General features: G+C 39.8%; 1 protein-coding gene across 1 annotated transcript in view; it reads right to left on the bottom strand.

Moving 5' to 3' along the window:
• LOC126375861 (atrial natriuretic peptide-converting enzyme-like) overlaps positions 1–20,891 on the bottom strand; it is a 161,913-nt gene that overhangs the window by 23,338 nt on the left and 117,684 nt on the right. The window contains exons 8-11 of the mRNA XM_050022932.1: positions 19,813–20,004; positions 5,241–5,373; positions 1,468–1,620; positions 596–814 (exon numbers count right to left, since the gene is read on the bottom strand). Of these exons, the coding sequence (XP_049878889.1) occupies positions 596–814; positions 1,468–1,620; positions 5,241–5,373; positions 19,813–20,004 (697 nt within the window). The remainder of the gene's footprint in view (positions 1–595; positions 815–1,467; positions 1,621–5,240; positions 5,374–19,812; positions 20,005–20,891) is intronic.

Raw genomic sequence — 20,891 nt, 5'->3', positions numbered from 1 at the left:
TGCTAAGTACTCTTTATTAATTTTGTTAGTAAATACACTTTGGTTGCTTACAATACAACAGCCGTACGCATGATCAGGTAAGCGTTTAATTGGGGTGGGTAGACATTCAAGTGGCTTGAGCCAGTTTAGAAAGCGGGTGAAGGCAGCAGCAAAGGTGAACAAGATTATTAAAAACCCTAAACTGGCCGACACCGACAATGCTTCTAACCCCCTCAACGATTGAAGTTATTAAGACTAACATTACAATTTATATTCTATCATTATTACATTATGTCAGTCACAAACAATGTATAAATAATTATAAATAATATAAATATATATGATTGAGTGACCTTATACACCTATATAAAAGCGAAAGGACTCACTGATTGACTGACTCACTCACTCATCGTGAAATATCAGAAACAACAAGTGATATGAGTCTCAAATTTTGACGGAGGTTTCTTTTAGGTTGTAGGTGCTCACTAAGACCCCCGGTTAATGGCAACAGGCTCGCCCCCTATTACCGAGGCGTGGGTGCGTATGCCTCCCCTCGGCAGATGCACTTCGGTGATCAATCAATCATTTTATCACAACAATCAATCAGGTAACTCACAGCAATTCCTCTCGTCCTGCCCCCACGTGCAGTCCTTCTTGCCATCACAGATGTGCGCCTGCGATATACACTGCTGGTTCCCGCAGTGCACGTCGCCGGAGTGTTTACACACTCGGCAGTTGAGCTCATCGGAGCGGTCGGCGCAGTCCACGTGCCCGTCGCAGCGCCAGTCGAGGGGGATGCAGCGCTTCTCGTCGCATTGGAAGCCGTTCGGGCATACTGTAACAAGGGAGTCAAAAGAGTGCATATAATAAACGCTACGCTATCACGACCATGTAAGAAATAAAATCGTAACATTTTGCTACGCGCTACGTTCTACGGTTTTCTGTAGCAATGTCTTGTACAGATATGGAGTAGATATAAAGGGAAATAGGCGAGATGTTATGAATATAAAGTTGGTAATCGTTTGTAATTCGGCCTGCAGCCTGATTATTGACACAGTCCTCATCGATAATCAAACCTAGGACCATCAGATAATTAACCGAATTCTTTGCTACGTGTTTCTGTAAGAGCGATAGGCTGATCCCCTATCATCATACGGTTTATCATAATCCACCTTAGGATTATGTATCAAAAGTGACTGCAAATAGTTTCTTGATTATTTGTAGTTCTGCCCACCCCATTCGGGGAATACGGGCGTGAGTTTATGTACGTATGTTGCTACGTGACCTTGTGGTCGGTTATCTCCACATGTTTGTCTAAGGTTGTCTTGTTTTCTCAAAAGGTTGAAACATCTAGCTGTGTTTGACAAAGGCTGAATGTAAATATGATTTGGTGATCGAAATTAACGTACACTGTTCTCTTACTTACATCACTTGCCGTAGGGGTAACGAGCAGCGCAAGTGGCTGAATGTAGACGCAGCATGGCTCACCTGGTTTAGCGGCTCGGAACCGCGCCTCCTTGACCTCGCGGTTGCCGAGACACACGTCGGTGTCCGCCGACTCCGGGAAGATGTCGCACTGCAGGTATTCCGGCATCGACAACCCAAACACCTCCAGGAAGAAGCCGCAGCGGCGCATCGTTTCTGTGGGTCAGAAATTGTACATACATACATAAACAGCCTATATACGTCCCACTGCTGGGCACAGGCCTCCCGTCAATCAACCGGAGGGGGTATGGAGCATACTCCACCACGCTGCTCCAATGCGGGTTGGTGGAGGTGTTTTTACGGCTAATAGCCGGGACCAGCGGGTTAACGTGCCCTCCGAAGCACGGAATCATCTTACTTTTTCGGACAATCAGGTCATTCAAGCCTGAAAAGTCCTTACCAAACAAAGGACAGTCTCACAAAGTGATTTCTACATTTTCCCCATCGGGAATCGAACCCGGACCTCCAGATCGTCTTACGCTCTAACCACTAGACCACGGAGGCTGTTAGAATAATAATAAATACATTTGTAAAAATAATGCCTCGATAATATTCCCAATTCGCATACAGCCGTTGTATGATAAAGTAGCTGGCATTTACTGACCAATAGGAACAATATCTCTCTACCCCATAAGTAATTGAAATATATAAAGTCGTAACATTATACTACGCGCTACGTGCTACGATTTCCTCTAGTAATGTAGCAAAATGTCTTATTCAAATTTGGAGTGTCTGACGGGCGATAAGGTTGTTAGTCCGATACTTTAAGGCCGCTAGAATTTAACAAGTCTATGTAAGGTTTGCAAAATAAGTGTGTGAAGTGCAGAATAATCCATTAGTTGAATGTGTTGCTACTTTCACCTTTCCGTTCAAATCACATATGACCGTTTCGCTCATATTTCTCCAACTAATAATCCATTAGTTGAATGTGTTGCTACTTTCACCTTTCCGTTCAAATCACATATGACCGTTTCGCTCATATTTCTCCTCAAGACATTCCATTACTGTGTAGCGAAAAATGAGTTCCGTCCTCCGCGTTCCGTTTAATCAGCACTCTGCAATTTGACATGAAGATTTATAAATAAAGACGTCCCCAAAAGTGTCTCCGAGAGGCTTTCCCTATGATTTATGACACTAATACCTGTCCAGCGAGAGCCCTGAATTTACTCCGAGTTTTTATTTTCTTACTTTCTCGGTACAAAATGTTGAACATTTTTGTCGGTGGAGTTGTGGAACAGATGCGACGTTTATTGCGTGTTTTGAAAACGTGAAGGAAGTTTAGCTGTTTGGTGTTGTTCAGTTTAAAGTTTCATTTAAAATTTTATACTTGACTTGGCTGAAGTTAGCCAAGATGCAAACAATTATGAAAAACGTCGGTCACAGTTATAAAAAATTATGGCATTAAATTGACATGTCACCAAATTCTGGTCTAACAGAAAGATTGGTGAGGTGTAGGTACTCAGTCCATTTTACGATGGATATGTCGTGGTCAGATCTTAGAATTGATAATTTCATGATGGGCTCGATCATTTCATGAAATCACTCCTTGGCCACATCATGTTGTAGTTTGGCCAGATCAATGAACACAAAACGTTTAACGACATGAGCAACTAAATGTCTTCTTCTTATCGTGTGAGTTGTGAGGTGGAATACTAACCTCATCAACCCTGGTGTCAAGAGTTATTACTGAGCTGCCAAAGGCCTGACACGACTCATGTAACGACTACATATTTACATCAGCAGGTAAGTAGTAACCGGGACCAACGGCTTAATGTCTACTACTACTTCATGATATAGCCAAACATTGGCATATCCTAAAATTTGCAACATTAGCCACCGGTAGTGGCGCTGGTGTCGATTATATTTAAAACTTGGTTGATATTATAATCGATGAATAATAATTGTACAATTTTCCATATCGATAGTATTGATGGGGTAATATTGAACCTAAGAAATTCGACTATTCGCATTTTTATTACACCAGATAGCATGGACGTTTCAACGATATTGTCAACTTAAGTTGGCTATTTCATGAGATGGTCGTACACATCATGAAATGATCAATTCAAAGATCTAGCCACGACAAATATACCTCTGACTACCCGTGGGATATAATCGTGAAGTTATGTTGTGTTATGTCACCTTATATCAATATCATACAAAGCTTCTGATTCACTGACCAGAGATAACGGTAATACACTAGCATAGACCAACACAGACGGAGGTCTAGGTCTGTGTTCTGTCCCTAGTTATAGTGTTGGTTTCTAACACTGGACATTCTCAATCTTAACAAACAAAAATATCTTTGTTCAGTAAGTAACATAGTTACATTGTTTTAGGTTTACGCAGTTATTATCATAATTAAAACACATGATCACGGGATGACTGATCATGGCGCTTGCAACAGTGTCGAAATATCGGGAATCCCTGATTTAAACGCGGTAAGAACCCGTTATTATGTGTTTTAATTAACATAGTTACACTTAGAATCGTCATTTTTTACGTATGAATGTCTCATCCGCCTAAAACTACTGCAGCTTCTCACAACCTGTATAGCGGGGAAAAAAGCTACAAGAAAACTTCGGTACAGAACCCTAGACGTTCTTAAAAGAAAATCATTAATTTTCTCACTGATCTAATAATTATAATATAATTGAACAAACAACGTACTTAACCTAATTGCTTCAAGAACGGAAAAGTGGCCCTGTTAGAGGGTCCTGCCTTTGATCTATTGTAAATATATTATCTCTTTCAAGGTTTTTTTTAAGTACTTATTGTCAGAGTGGTGCAAAATGAAGGAGGCAGAAGTTATTCATTATACGCACGCTCACACACATCCTTCCTGGCATGCATACTCCCTCAAACGCACACACACTTTTAAAACAATTATATTATTTTTTGTTTAGACTTATTTTTAGCCTCAGTTGAAAATCAGCCTTGTGGCACTCCCTCATTGTAGGAATGTTACATCCGTGATGTCTATTTTTATACATAAGATTTAAATTAATTGTTTTCGATCCTCTGTAATGCGTACTTATATCTAAAATAAACGATTTTCTTTTTTCTTACTGAATCAGAACTAGCTTGTGCCGGCGGTTTCGCTCGCGTTAAATTCGGGGTAACACGGTTCCTCTTTCCTAATGTACCAATTATTAGCTTCCTACCTTGTAAACTGCGAAAGTGAAAGTCCCATATAATTATGATGTTAGGAGGAGCTCGGTGGCGCAGCGGTAAACGCGCTCGGTCTGCGATTGTTGAAGTTAAGCAACTTTCGCAAAGGCCGGTTATAGGATGGATGACCACAAAAAAAGTTTTCATCTCAAGCTCCTCCGAGCTTCGGAGGGCACGTTAAGCCGTTGGTCCCGGCTGCATTAGCAGTCGTTAATAACCATCAATCCGCACTGGGCCCGCGTATTAAGGCCCGATCTCCCTATCCATCCATAGGGAAGGCCCGTGCCCCAGCAGTGGGGACGTTAATGGGCTGATGATGATGATGATGAATTATGATGTACGATTTTTTTGTTAGTCACAAATTGTCCGCATACCAATTCTTAGCTGTCTACCTTGAAAATTGCGGAATGCTCCATACAAATTTCCACCCCCCATTTCGTCATCCAAAAAGTAGATTGTCGCTTTCCATCGCTTCAACTATCTCAACTTAAAAAATCACGTCAAATCGTCGCTCCGTTTTGCCGTGAAAGAAGGACAAACAAACAGGCAGACAGACACACACACACACTTTCTCATTTATAATATTAATATTTATGGATTGTTACCTTGACAGAGACTCTTGCACGGGCGCACCATATGGCCCAGCGGCCCACACTTGGGCACGAACAGCGAACACAGGAACAGAGCTGTCAGCTCGTAACACCTCACGTCCACCACCGCGTCATATATCTCCAAGTCCTGGGAACAAATGATATAATAAATAATAGATAGGGATGCTTGGGATAGGAACTTTTGGGAACAAACTAGGCAGCCAAATTACCGAAATTGTATTACAATTATTTATTTTTTAAAAACGTCTATGGATAGGTATGTGGTTTTCCTTGCAGCTACTTTTTCTCGACTATAAATGTTGATGCAATGCAGTAGTTTTGTGGCGGATGAAACGTTCGACAAAAAATATCTCTCTCTCTCCTTGGCATTTATTATTCCCATCTGATGGTTGGGTCTGCCTTCTTCGTCTTTCTCTTCCACTTCGCTCTAATCCGACGTGTCGTTCTCGGAGACATTGCATGAGCACAGGTCCTTTTTAACCATATTCGCCTATCTTGTTCTTGGTCGTCCTGTTGGTCTAAACCCTGGTATATTTAGATTGGCTATCCATTACATACATTACCCACGCAATCGGGAGGTCTTTTCTTTTACGTAATTATTGTAATTATGTTACCCACTGAATAAAGATAGTTTTGAGTTTGAGTACAATCAGTTTACGTGTGCCCTAACAATACTGTATACCTAGTTACTCTTAGTGCCCTCACTTCACCTTCATGAAACAAAAAATATCCTCCTCGATGATCCAGTGGTTGAGAAACTTGCAAGTAAAAGTTAGTAATATGTAAATATTTGGAATGTGCAAATTGAGCCCTTTCATGTGGTACCCAACACAATACCATTCGAAAAAATTTTTTTTTGGTTCCCAATTAAAGACCTCTAGTCATATTGAATTTAGCGTGACGTCACAAATACATTGTTTTAAGTTTACGCGGTTATTATCATAATTAAAACACATAATAACGGGTTCTTACCGCGTTTAAATGGGGATATGAGACTCCCGATATTTCGACACTGTTGCAAGTGCCATGATCACGGGATGACTGATCATATCCCCATTTAAACGCGGTAAGAACCCGTTATTATGTGTTTTAATTGTGACGTCACAAAGCCTGTAACCACCGGACAATCAAGACGCTTCTAGTGACACCTCATTTGTTAAATTCGGACAGGTGGTTTAGAAGTTATTTTGGACATACATAACGGTGAAACACATAAGCCTTCTTTTTCTGTCGCCGTAGTTGGGTAAAAAGTAAGTACTTCAAAAAACCTGTGTAGTTTTAGACGAATTAATTGAACTAAGTACACAACAAGGTATACAAACTTAATGAAATAACTCAAGGAAAATAAATACACTGTTGTCTGTGGAGATTTCAGTTCACTGAACTTCATAAGCGGGGGTGGAACGCTTTTAAAATTTGCAGCGAGTAAAATTTATTCACGACAGTATAGTTCAGAGAAAATTGCATTCATGTTTGAGTGCAAACGGCTTTATACCTTCAATACTTACCTATGTTAGGAAGGGGTGAATAATACATAGCTATGTATTATTTTTATCGCTAAGTAAATAAATTCATATCTATGCGTACGTGTGTCGGTGTGAGTTTATGTATGTTAAGCAAATAAAAAATAAAAAAACAAACTAGCGTCAAAGATATCTTCTTCTATCGTAAAGGTTATGAGGATTACTAACCTTATCAGGGAAATTCGATTAATTCGAGGGAGGAGGAAGAAGTCATGGCTGCGGAACATCCGCGAATGGACCGGCGTTACAACCGTAGAACAGCTGTTTCGACTTGCTTCTGACAGAGAAGAGTTCTCAAAGCTGACGGCCAACGTCCAGTAATGGACAGGCACTAGAAGAAGAGAAGAACCTTATCAACCCTGGCGTCAGGGTTATTATTGAGCTGCCAAAGTCCCCTGACATAGCTAATATAACGACTTCGTGCTTATATTAATAAGTAGTAACCGAGTCTAACGGAAAGGTCTTTCCGACGCCAGCTTGTAATGTTCTAACCAAACCAGAGCTCACAAAGTAATTTTTGTGATATTTATTTATTTATTTATTTCACTCACAAAAACTATCTTTACAGGATAACCCAATGCGACAGAGTTGGGGACTTATTTATACATATTTAAAATTAATCATTAATTATTTTTAACTAGCACAATACGATTTCCTTAATTAAGTATAACAGATCACACTCATTGCTATTTTTGCGAATTCACTCTTGGAACACGAAAACAGATCCACTCTCTCGGCTATCTCGTTTACTGTGCGCAAGGTTCGAACAAATGGGTCTTTTGACAGAAGGTTGGTGCGGTTTTGTTGTTTGTTACCTGGACCTCCGGATCGTGAACCCAACTCTCATCCAATGTGTGTGTGTGTATGTGTGGTCGAACATTATGTTTAAGAATAAGACGTCCTAATTATGTACGTTATTTTACAACATTATATTCATCTATTTGTACACGTGTAACTTCAACACTTAGTTGATACTTTATCACATAACGATATAATATGATGGTTATTATAACATCAAAGCGGTTATAAGCTGATTATTGTGCGATTTATTGGAATAAATTGAAACTGCCCAAATTCAGACACGTTGGGAGGAATTCTGAAAAATCAAATTTAATTTTAAATGTACTTAGAAAGTATAAAGTGAAAAAATACGACGGAATTAATTGAAAATAAAATATTGTGTAAGTACTGTTTTTAACATTGTTTTTTTTTTTTTATTCTTTTGCCCATTTGAGGGTCAGGCTAAGATTAAAATAAATAAATATCACATAACATAATAGGGTTACGACTCTCTTTTTTCTGAAAGAAAGAAAGAATTTAGGTACCTAATTGGAATTACGTTATTGCATGATTACTAAGGACTCGTATTTCGTCGAGCTTAATATTACTATTTTTATTATAAATATTATAACTTCTTTCTCTTTATTTAAGAGTTGCGCTCTTGTCGGTGGAGTAATCGCTACTCCTCTCTTCTCTCCGCCAAATCCTTCACCTCCTGATACGAAACGACCTGCACCTTCTCTTTTATTTGTTTCATAAATGTTCTCAACAGGTCTATTTCTTCCTCTCTTTCCTTCAATTTTTCCTTCTATGGTATCATTTTTAAATGAATCGTGTCGTATCAGGTGCCCAATTATATTTCCTCTCCGGTTCTCTAAAGTATTTAATATAGTTATTTTTTCTTCAACTCTTTCCAGCACTTCCTCTTTTGACACCATTTTAGTCCAGCTTATACTCTCTATCCTTTGCCAACACCACATCTCAAACGCTTCCAACCTCTCTCTGTCTCTCTGTGTCATAGTCCACGTTTCACTTTCATAGAGTGGAATGTTCAAAATGTACCTCTAGGATTTAATAAACCGTTTCGTGATTTTTTATGAAATATTTTTGGTTTAATAACATACACATAATAATTAATTAACGACAATTTTCCAGTTGGGGTAGTCACTAAGTTAGAAGTGTCCCCACCGGGAATCCTAGCCAGGCCCTCCAGTTTATGAACCCAACGTTCGACCTATTTATACGCTGGTAAAGTTATAGAAAGGTTTTCAGACCCTACTCCTGATAACTTATAACTCCGAAAACATCGATAAGTACTTATAGTTTACGAATGTATTTACAGAGTCTGAACAACCCTTTATTGGGGAGTATATTAGACAAGTCGGGACCCTCACACGTCGACAGGTAAACAGCGCTCAGTGTTGCCAAGTGTGCCGACCGATTTTCGCGGAAATTACCCATTTTTAGGGAACTTAAGGAGCGCGCCATGGAAATTCGGTAACGCACTAATGTCGAAGATGTTATTATACGAGTCGCTAGGCATAAGTGAGATAGGCAAGACACTTGGCAAGACGGGAAGACAACTTATGGTCTAAGGCTGTTACTGAATGGTGGCCAAGGAAAGTGTAAATATACTTTATTGCACTTAACAACTAGTTACATCACAAACAAGAAATGGACGTTTACAAGGGTGGACTTATCTCTAAGAGAGATCTCTTCCAGCCAACCCAGAGGTAGTATGAGAGTAACTGCGGAAGAATAAAAAGAGGTGCAATATATTAAATACATTATAATAATTATATCTATATATAAAACCGATTAAAAATATATATATATACACAAACATATGCCTAAGGAATGGTATGTGGTATCGAGATAGACCAGCCCGAAGGTCGGATGACATTGTGAGGTGCGCCGGAAATAAATGGATGAGACTTTCACAGGGCCGGAAAGGATGGCGTGTAAGAGAGGAGGTCTATACGCAGCAGTGGGTGGATTCAAGCTGAGTAGATAAGGAACCTATAGCGTGTTGCCATTAAGCGTTTATTGGGTACTGAAACCTGAATTATTTTGATGCGTAAGTAATTTAAAGAAGTATCAAACACGATCAACTACAACACATAAATGGTTTCTAATGAAAACCGCTTAAACGTCGTTTTGAAAAATCACATTGAGATGTGATTTTTTGTTAACAAAACCTTGTAATAAACAAGCTTGTGGTCTTAATTTTTTTCCCGGACAAAAATTAATTGAAAGTAATGCGAGGTTTTCTTGAAAAAAAAAAAACACATCAGACTGTTTTTTTTAATGCGCTTACGTGGTTTTCACGCATTAAAACGTTGATATCGATTTCCCGAACGTCTTCGAACGTACGGCGAGTCTCTTTACAGCGAGTGGCTCTATGTCGCGCCTTTAAGGCGACAATACATAAAATCACATTCTGCTTCTTGGCTAACCCCCGTGACAATACTATTTCCCAATCATCATCATCACCAGCCCATTAACGTCCCCACTGCTGGGGCACGGGCCTTCCCTATGGATGGATAGGGATATCGGGCCTTAAACCACCACGCGGGCCCAGTGTGGATTGGTGGTTATTAACGACTGCTAATGCAGCCGGGACCAACGGCTTAACGTGCCTTCCGTAGCATGGAGGAGCTCGAGATATTTTTTTTTGTGGTCACCCATCCTATGACCGGCCTAATATTTCCCAATATTATTCAGTAAATGGAAAAGTGAATAAGCATCCGCGTTTTTTATCCTGTCTAACTTGTCGAATCCACGTTATTAACGTTTGCAGACGTCTAGTCCATTGTTGAGGTGACAGAGATTGATTCGGTCGCAGGACGCGGTTGTAATGTATCGGTTTTATCTCTCACATTGTGGAGGGAGATGAGCCGAAAACACTACACGCCGGCCCTTTGTTGGTAAAAACGATAACCACTTATGAATAAAGCTATAAAGTATGAAGAATGGTCGATGAAAATGCCTTGTGCTGAGTGTTGAAGGCTCTAATATATTTTCATTTCTTTATTATTCTTTTACTTTTTTTACTGTACAGTCATGAGCAATATGTACCCACTTTAGAACCCTGTCGCACTATCATATTTGACATTTAATGAGATTTACGGTTTAATTTGTCAAAATAGTTAATGTGACATGGTTTCAAAGTGTATATGTCACCGTAAAATTGTAAATAACGTTAGATTATAATCTATCGATTTGAATCTCGCGAGATTGTGAACTGTCGAATAATTATGAATCGTATCGCTTATATTGCTTACAATTTAACGTATTATTTTTCGGTAGATTATAATTTATCGAAGTGAAACCGTCAAATTGTGATACGAAACGCACCTCGCGTGCTATACCATAGAGTTACAAAACTATTAGAGTGAGCATAATGTTAATTTGGGATTCTCTTAAAATGCATAAATGTTTTTGTCATAATTTTAATTATCATAATCCTTTTTGCATAACGTTTTTTAGCATAATAGTTTTACTTTCCCATAATAACATCTAGGAATACTGGTTTGTTAGGTATAACTTATTTTTGGGATTAATAAATAGATATCCATAATTCTTTTTTAGAATAGTAGTGTTTTGTCATATTTTTTACAAGGCATAACAGTAGGTTAGGGTGCGGCGGGGGTGGCCCTTGGGCCACCCCTATGCCGCCAACATGTTTATCTTACACACGAAAAGTATACTGAATAATACGTTTCAGATTTTTTAATTTTGATACATTTTTTCTTACCATGTGATGTCAGAATTATTGATTACTTACTAAATAATTAATAAATACGTACTTGATTTCACAATCTTGAAGAGCATTTATTTTATTTGACTGACACCTGTGTTTTATTCCTAACTCTATGGACACAGAACGGTCTACTGTAAGGCCGACCAATCAGGGACAGCCGTCGGACAGTTGACAATTTGACAATTGTAAGATTGTGATTTAACAGTTTTACTTCGATAGATTATAATCTGACGAATAATAATACGTTAAATTGTAAGCAGTATATTACGTTTCACAATTTTTCGACAGTTCACAATCTCGCGAGATAGATTATAATCTAACGTTATTTACAATTTTACGGTGACATATACATATTAGTACTCGTAACCGTACATACCAGTTCCATCGTAACCTAATAGTATAACTTAGGTTATATAGTCTAGTAGTTAGCTACTAGACATACTTAGAGCAAATAAGACAAAATTGAGCAGGTATCTCGCTATATCTGAGTTAAGCTGCGACAGGATGCTATGAAATACCTACGCCAGTCCTGTTCAACTTTTTGTCTCTCATTATACATGCTCTGATCTGCCCGTACCGGACACACTATATTTCTTTATTATGGTAGACGATTTTTACGACATACTTTAAGATGCTGCTTCTATTTTCTTTTCTTGCCACGCATAGACACAACATAAACTCACGACTATATCTCAATAGGGGAGCGCTGAAGGCTCTCACCCGGTACAACGTTTAAGACAACAGCCTGAGGGTGCCCAGTTGGCCGCGAACCTCGGCTCAGGGCGTCGTCTGAGAGGAAAAATATTTGAAAGAATTAATCGACCCTAGCGGGTCGATAGCGATAAGCGCTGCATGAGGGAAATCGTCGACCACGCCGGCGGGGTCGGTATCGGGGTCCTGAAGTGTTTGGTGTCGCGAGCTGATTGGCTGCCTCTATGGCTAGAGTCTAGGTAAGCACAGTCAGATCGAATTCGTATTGCCAAAAAAAGAGCCAAACCATTCTTTAATTAAAAAAAGAAAAGTAATATGTATGTGGTAACATTCGTTCCAATCATTCACTCTCTCTTCCATTTTCAATTTAAGAATAAGAATAATAATAAAATAAATTTATTGCCAAAAATTTATTAACAATTGTGTGCGTCCAATTTGTGTCGAATCAACACGTTCTCTGTAATAATTTTACCAAAAAAAGAATAAACCTTGAAATTACCATCATAAACTCTTTTATGTCTTTCCTAGACATAATGTAGCAAGAAAACACCCTAAGTGGGTATGTTGTGTTAGTGACTATCTGTTCGTTGCATTCATATTCGATAACTTGATAATATTAATTTCTTAACAATCACTACGACCTGCGAGCAGTGAGCCCCCACAACAAGATTAGAGACCTTATAATTCCTGATGGAATTCTTTTGAAATTCTTTCTTGGAAAACGTTTCAAATCGGACGTTTTGGCATCTGACGTCTAATCACGTCTAGACGTTGCCTATTACTTTCAGCCAATCACGATGGAGATGAAAAGGCTTCGGGGCCCATTAATTTGTGTAGACAGTGCTTAGTGAGCCTCATACTAATCTGTTGGCGTCATGCGGCGGCACGGCCTCTGTCATAACGTAATTCTACGTCTAAAAGCCCGTGAACGTACAATTAACGCCCCAATTCACGATCAAGTTCGGTGAGTGACCTGTACGTACCCACTACAGTACGCTAGGTTAGGTACTAACTGACTAGGCAATCAAACACATCACGGAACGGCATCGAATAATATTCCATGAGCCATGTCAGGGATCTTTGGCGGCTCAATAATAACTCTGACACCAGGGTTGATGAGGTTGGTATTCAACCACACAACCCACACTATAAGAAGAAGAAGAAGACTAACGACTTAACTTTGTACGTGTGCATATTAGCATTATTGTACACTCACGCACAATCCCTAACGGGGTAGGCAGAGCTGCGAGTCGCTACTTGCAACACTAGTAGTACGTACGAGCTAAGAATTATTTTCGAATGTGGGTTGCGGGGTGGATGGCCGATCTCAGTAACTGATGACAAAGTTATTATTGAGTCGCCAGACATGGCCCATGTAGCATACTTTTAGGTACATCAGTAAGTAGTAACCGGAACCAACTGCTTAACATCCCTCAAGCCTTATCATGGACCATCTTACCAAACCTACCTACCTACTGGACCTCTCAAATCTTCACGTTAGGTAATGGGACCCTATGAATACAGGATAATGCTAGGGAGATAATGACTTTCAAAGACGCATGAATTATAGAACCAGAACTATCTACGTTTACTAGTTCTGCGTGACAGAATACTAAAAAACAAGACTACATAAAAAAAAACAACAAAAACCATTTGAACTAAAAAAAAAAGTAAAAGGAAAAACATTTCCGCAAAGTTTTTTCAGGTGTCACGGGCAAGGAGCGTTTTCTTTCGTTCCAAGTTTGAATGTCGTTTCGCGCAAGATTGCGGGTCCAAATAGTTCTGGCGATTCGCCAACAACCTTCACCGCAGCGGGATACTTGTGGACAATCTGACCCAGATATTTAATTAACCTTAAAAACGAGTGTTAAGTCCCGAACCTTATTAAACAAATTGTTGTTCCCTACAGCCTTCCTAAAGGCAGTATAATGTGTCAGTGACTTTTTCACGTTGTTTTTTTCTGTCTAGACTTGTAATCTAGGATTTTATCGCGAAAGCTTTGTCTGCGCGATCTGATTTGAGAAAATATTGCTTAATATTTATTTGGTGATAGGTTTAAAAGTTTGTTATTTACTTAGTAAATAAAACACACCCACAACCCGAGGGCTGGCAGCTATTTTTATCAGAGGGTTAGTTTAGTTGTTCAAAGGAGGAATGCTGCCAATGTTTGGGCACTTTGCTTCGGTGTGATGCTTTAGAGGAGATTTTCTATTAATAATCAATTTTGCACGAATAAATAAATAATATAATCCTGTTCTATAAAAACGCTAAAGACATGACAAACAAATTTTCAAGGAAATATAGAACTGAACTTTTGTGCACACTTTCTCTTAAACAACCAACCCCTGATAGAAAACCATAAAACATTATGAACAAGCTGTATTACGGTATACATCCCATTGATTTGAACTGGTAGCTAAAGTCACCTAGGACATACATACATAAACTCACGCCCGTAATCCCTAATGGGGTGGGCAGAGCCACAAGTAATCAAAGACAACTTGCAGCCACTGTTGATACGATGTCGTAAGCTGGATATGATGAACCTTATGGTGATAAGGGATCAGCCTATCGCCCATAACATAAGCCCATCATGATAGAGGACACAATCCCTCTGTCGGTTTTTACGACATGCCCGGGAAGACAAGCAGCTGAACGTTTTCTATGTTTTTTATTTGCTCCCAGAACAGCATAGAAGCAACCACCACCTAGTCACCTAGGACGACCGGGTTTATTATTTATTATTATTTGTGTTTGAGAGGGCTCGAACTGATGTAGTCCGAATGGCCACTGCGACCTAGCTAGATCTATTGTGGCCAAATCCATACATTATATTTAAAACTGTTCTTCTAGACCAATCCGTTCGATTAGGTCGAGCGTCTTTTTTAAAAAATCTTTACACCGTCCTGTCCATGCGATTTCTACCTATTGCCGACACGAACTATACAATATGCAGTAAACTGATGATTGAAATTAATGTGAACCATACATTATGATAGCTAACTGATGTATAGATAAATGATCATGTTATAATATAATATATATCGCCTTCGTGGTGTAGTGGTTAGAGCGTAAGACGATCTGGAGGTCCGGGTTCGATTCCCGATGGGGACATTGTCGAAATCACTTTGTGAGACTGTCCTTTGTTTGATAAGGACTTTTCAGGATAGAATCACCTGATTGTCCGAAAAAGTAAGATGATTCCGTGCTTCTGAGGGCACGTTAAGCCGTTGGTCCCGGCTATTAGCCGTAAAAACACCTCCACCAACCCGCATTGGAGTAGCGTGGTGGAGTATGCTCCATACCCCCTCCGGTTGATGGAGGGGAGGCTGTTTATGTTATGTTATGTTATATATCGCATATAAAAGTAAGTGCGCAATGCAAACAAATGTCAATTAGCAATATTGCTTTCTTAGATGAATTCGCTTCGATGTGGCCATTTCAACCCCCCAGTTGTGTATATATAATAAGAGTTAATTATTTAAGAGAATGCATAAATGTAAACCATGTGCCAGTACTTACTTATAAATATATAAGGTCGCTCCCTATAACACAAGCAGGATGTTATGCTATGTTATGCCTACACGAACACAAAGTCAGGCCTAAAAGTTAGTTTCATTTCACACATTGTATCCGATGGAATTTTCCTCATATTTACCCATAAAGGCAGGTATATTCGACTAAGCTCATCCGCAACACACACAACTAAGGTATATCGACCATTAACGGCCAGAATGCGACCGAAGTTGCGGACCGCCATTCACAGGCCCATAAAACCCCGAATAGAATGGAATATAAAAATTGATGACAGATAAAACACCCACAATATTATCCGGAAAGTCAGTTAATGGTATTTTAATAATTCCACTTTTTCAGCGGTCCACCTTTTCACCATTCACCTTGATGCGAAGTGAACGTTCGTCCTTGGTCAGGTGCGAAACCTTTCAAGCGAAATGCTGATAAATCGCGAGTGATTAACGTGTTCAGCTTATTCTTGTATTCGTTTGGAAAATACGCTTCTATTTGTATCGAACTGTGGATTTAGATTACACCGTGTATTTATCTCGACTAAACTTAGTAGGTTGAGTAATGCCAACATTAATTATTCGCATTATCGCGCAAAGTTCAATATGTTTGTTTTTCGTACTCAGGCGACTGATAGGAAAAACTTACTTCTAAGAGAATAAATGAAATACGACGCCGTCTATTGACAAAGTAAATAAGTTAGTACTGTCTCATGATTCGCTGTAGCGACCAAAATACTTCAATTAAAAAATAAATTAGAATAAGGATTAATTCTGTTAAACAAGAAAATAGTCCTTATTCGAAATCATTCTGTGATTAACTTTCTAAATCTGTAGGTACTTGTGAATCATAGTTACGAAATTATCAAGGTTGAATTTGTACCTACTGAATTCTTTTTAAGTTTGAATTCATGTTCATCAGGAGGGTCCCGGAATAGGTAGATGGCGAAGAGTAGTATATTAATATACACCTCTGCCTACCCCCTTCGGAGATACAGGCATGATGCTGTTATGTCATGAATTACTAAAAACCTTTTCTTAGAGCTTGGCCGTACTGTATAAGCAACAAAAAACTCACTTTAGTGAACATACATTTACAAGTAAATTACAAATGAAATATTAAATTATATCTGAAATTATTCGCATCATCATCTCCCTAGCATTGTCCTGTTATCACAGGGTCCGCTTACCTAACCTGAAGATTTGACGGGTCTAGTTTTTCGCATGTATACATATATATACTATTATAAGTATACATAAGTTTACATTTATTTTTAGTATTATTACTGTTACGGACAGCCGAGAAGAGGAGGTCGCGGGCTAAGATAATGCACGCACGACCCGCTAATTGCGTTGCGAAACGCAGGAGCGACGCGGGGAGCAACGCGGGGCATGGCGCGGGGAGCGACGCAAGGAGCGGATACATGGCGCGGCGCTCCTGATTGGCCGACGTAATGCGCGCACAGCCCGCTAGTTCCGGACCGAAATTTTCCAATAAGAATCTGATTGGACACGACACGATTTACTTCTTCTCTACTTCTCACTGATTTTACATCGATTATTTACGATTTTTTTACTTGTATTTTACTTTTTAACTTTGTATTTGTAATGTGGTTTGACAAATAAACCGGATCTTCACTTGCACCGCGGGTTTTCTTCAGTCCCAGCAAATAAAATCTGCATAAGTAACAATTACATTACAGCCAGCATTAGAGCCAGCTGTATACATTTATTTAATTTGGTACAATAAGTAGCAAGGTTCTTTGTCGTATAAGTATCTTCCTAGTATCAGGAATCGTTCAACGTTAGAGAGGTGACAAACTCAATCCGTTTGAACTTACGATAGTTTTATCTGGATTCTCGCGGGATAGACTACGCGGCTTTGGTACATGGACGGGTTTGGGGCGCCGGGATTTATCACGCCACTCACACACACTTCCGGTTGTTTTTGTGCCTTTAAGTAACATTATATTGTACATTATGTATGACTCAACGGCCGGCGTCCAGTGGATGAGCGTTGTGCTCCCGATCCGGAGGTCCCGGGTTCGAATCCCGGTGGGGACAAATCACAAAAATCACTTTGTGATCCCTAGTTTGGTTAGGACATTAAAGGCTGATCACCTGATTATCCGAAAATAAGATGATCCGTGCTTCGGAAGGCACGTTAAGCCGTTGGTCCCGGTTATTACTTACTGATGTACTGATGTAAGTACGTAGTCGTTACATGAGTCATGTCAGGGGCCTATGGCGGCTCGGTAATAACCCTGACACCAGAGTTGATGGGGTTGGTGATTGACCTCACAATCCATACGATAGAAGAAGATGTATGGCTCTATACCACATCCTGGATACTATCCGCCTTATACCAAAACGAAGACTAAACTTAAATAGGTTAACTAAGGAAGGAACACTAAGGAAGTCCTGCGCCCACGGTACAAATGTCACAGATACTGTATGGAATTTATCACTTCTCACTTAGTTCCATTAAAATCCTTGAACTTCTCTTGTGGCGCGGACTATATTTTAACATACATACATACATAAACTCACGCCCGTAATGGGGTGAGCAGAGCCACAAGTAATCAAAGACAACTTGCAGCCACTGTTGATACTATATTTTAAACCTGGTACTTATTATGTTTAGGCTTTGTTTTGTAATAAGACGTAATAGGTATGTTTTGTTCTCATTACCCGCGCTTATTTCGTACGTGCGAAAGAGGCAGTCAGTGACATTAGCATGTGTTGCTTATCTTAGAGATTCATGCGTAGGCGTAGTCGTAATTATAAAATCGCGGGTGGGGTAGGGAAGCTCAAATTAGTTGGGGGCAGAGTATGCTGTTCTAAATGTGTTGGATAACTGAGATTAGTGATATTTTTGAATCTGAAAAATATCCTTGCCCATACAAAACACCGACCAAAGGAAAGGTACTTACAGGATTATTGAATTTGGTTTCTTCGGACCCCGGAGACTGTGCACTTTCAGGTTAAGTTTAAACAGCACAACTTGAATTAATATACTTTTATGTTATTTTAGAAATTTCTTGTACAGAAACGCGCGACGGCGGTAGTCGAGTCAACTTTTTTTTTTCGTGGCTTGGGGTGGCGGGAGTTTTTGGCGCGAACCAAAGGAGTTTTTGGAAGGGATTCATGGTCGGTGTCCTAACAATATGTATTATTGGTTTTCTCCTCTCGTGTTGGATGAGAAACCAACACATAATCATTCATTCGTTATTTTTTATTATTAATTATTATTTATTAAATCTTAATACTAAATATTATATAATTTATCAATGCCCTGCAAAACTGTTTAAACAGTTTGTGTTGGCATCCCCAACAAAATTGTAATTCATATTTTAAGTATGGCAATACTTGCCCTTCTGATCTCAAATCTAACTAACGTGTACCTATCGTGTGTTAAACATTTTATAATATAAATTAATAAAAGTGCAGTCAACATTGTCCAGCTGTGTTATTCCCCATACCTACCATCAAGCAGAGCATCGACCACATCTAGATGCCCACAGTTTGTCTGCAGGAAAGAGTCTCTAGTAATAAAATGTATATCTAATAGTAATTTGTACGTAGATCGTGTTTGTTTCTTTTTCCTTCAAAACTGATCGAAATCATAAACCTCGGTGTCAGAGTTACTAATCATCAATTGTCGGTGTAGCCTTCTCTATGATACTTTTTAGGGAATAGGGCAGTGGTTTCCTGCCACAGGGCAGCAGTAACTGTCAGTACTATTCACAGGTGGAGGACAGGAGTCCTTATACGGCTTTGAAATAGACTACTTTAGGCACCATCCACCTCGCGTCAGACAAAGTACTGCGGAGCGGAAGGCAAGGGGGTTACTATTGAGCCTATATTACTATTGAGACAAAACTATATTATTTCCACTTAAATCATCATCATCATCAGCCCATTAACGTCCCCACTGCTGGGGCACGGCCCTTCCCTATGGATGGATAGCGAGATCGGGCCTTAAACCACCACGCGGGCCCAGTGCGGACTGGTGGTTATTAACGACTGCTAATGCAGCCGGGAGCAACGGCTTAACGTGCCTTCCGAAGCACGGAGGAGCTCGAGATGAAAACTTTTTTTTTGTGGTCACCCATCCTATGACCGACCTCTGCGAAAGTTGCTTTACTTCAACAATCGCAGACCGAGCGCGTTAACCGCTGCGCCACCGAGCTCCTCACCACTTAAATAATTAGTAGTAATAGTGTCATTGTTAATTTTATATCTCTAAGGTCTTTTGGCCTCACCTGTTGTGCATCTCTCTGTCCAAAGTGCCCGATGTAGTTGGGGAACACGGTGTAGTTGTATGAGACACGATGCTGGTGGCAGAAGGACACGATGACGGGCAGGCAGACGCCGGGGGCGGGGTTCTTGTCCCCGGGCGGGTCGGTCGGCGCCGGCCAGGTGACTATCGTGCGGTTCACCACTTGAGACACGTACTGGGGACAAGCAAATAGAATTCAGTATAAAAACAATACAATCGAAACAAGTAGACTTATGAAAAGGATGTATGATGTAAGTGGTAGAGGCGGAAAAGGAAGGCCTTGGCAAACATAATATAAACAGTCTATATACGTCCCACTGCTGGGTATAGGCCTCCCCTCAATCAACCGGAGGGGGTATGGAGCATAGTCCACCACGCTGCTCCAATGCGAGTTGGTGGAGGTATTTTTACGGGTAATAGCCGGGACCAACGGCTTAACGTGGCCTCCGAAGCACGGAATCATCTTACTTTTTCGGAAAATCAGGTGATTCAAGCCAAACAAACATACCGCGAACAAATCCAGGTTGTTTTACAGAAAGGCCAAGTCAAGAGCACTCTAAACCGGTGAGCATGCATGAAGACTTTGATGAGAATGGAAAGAGCGAAAGTGGTGTGTCAGGGTCGTGCCTTCACGACCTGTAGCTGCTTACCCCAAAGGGAAATAGACGAAATCTTATGTAAGTATGTAGAGAGAAATGTGTATTCGGTTGTACAAAAAACGGTGTCATTCGGTGTCATTTACATGTATGAATATGAACAAATTCAGAACTACTCTTAAGATATGGCTTGCACAAAAATGTTGTATGACGTCAAAGAATTTTTGAATGAAAACTAATAATTCAATAACACACTCACACACACAACACACATAAGACACAAAAGCTAGAAGGAAAGAGAGGAAGGGGAAGACCAATAAGAGCTTACATGGAACATATTAAAGAAAAGGTTAACGTTGTGTCTTATAGGGAAGTCAAGGAATTGGCCTTTGATAGACTGGAATGGAAAATGCTACACCGACAAGAGCGTGGCTCTTAAATTGATGATGATGACTAGGTTCAAGAT

Source organism: Pectinophora gossypiella, chromosome 2 (assembly GCF_024362695.1).
Source record: "Pectinophora gossypiella chromosome 2, ilPecGoss1.1, whole genome shotgun sequence".
Classification (NCBI taxonomy): domain Eukaryota; kingdom Metazoa; phylum Arthropoda; class Insecta; order Lepidoptera; family Gelechiidae; genus Pectinophora; species Pectinophora gossypiella.
The sequence above is the reverse complement of the archived record's forward strand: the minus strand, read 5'-3'. Positions and strand labels throughout refer to the sequence as shown.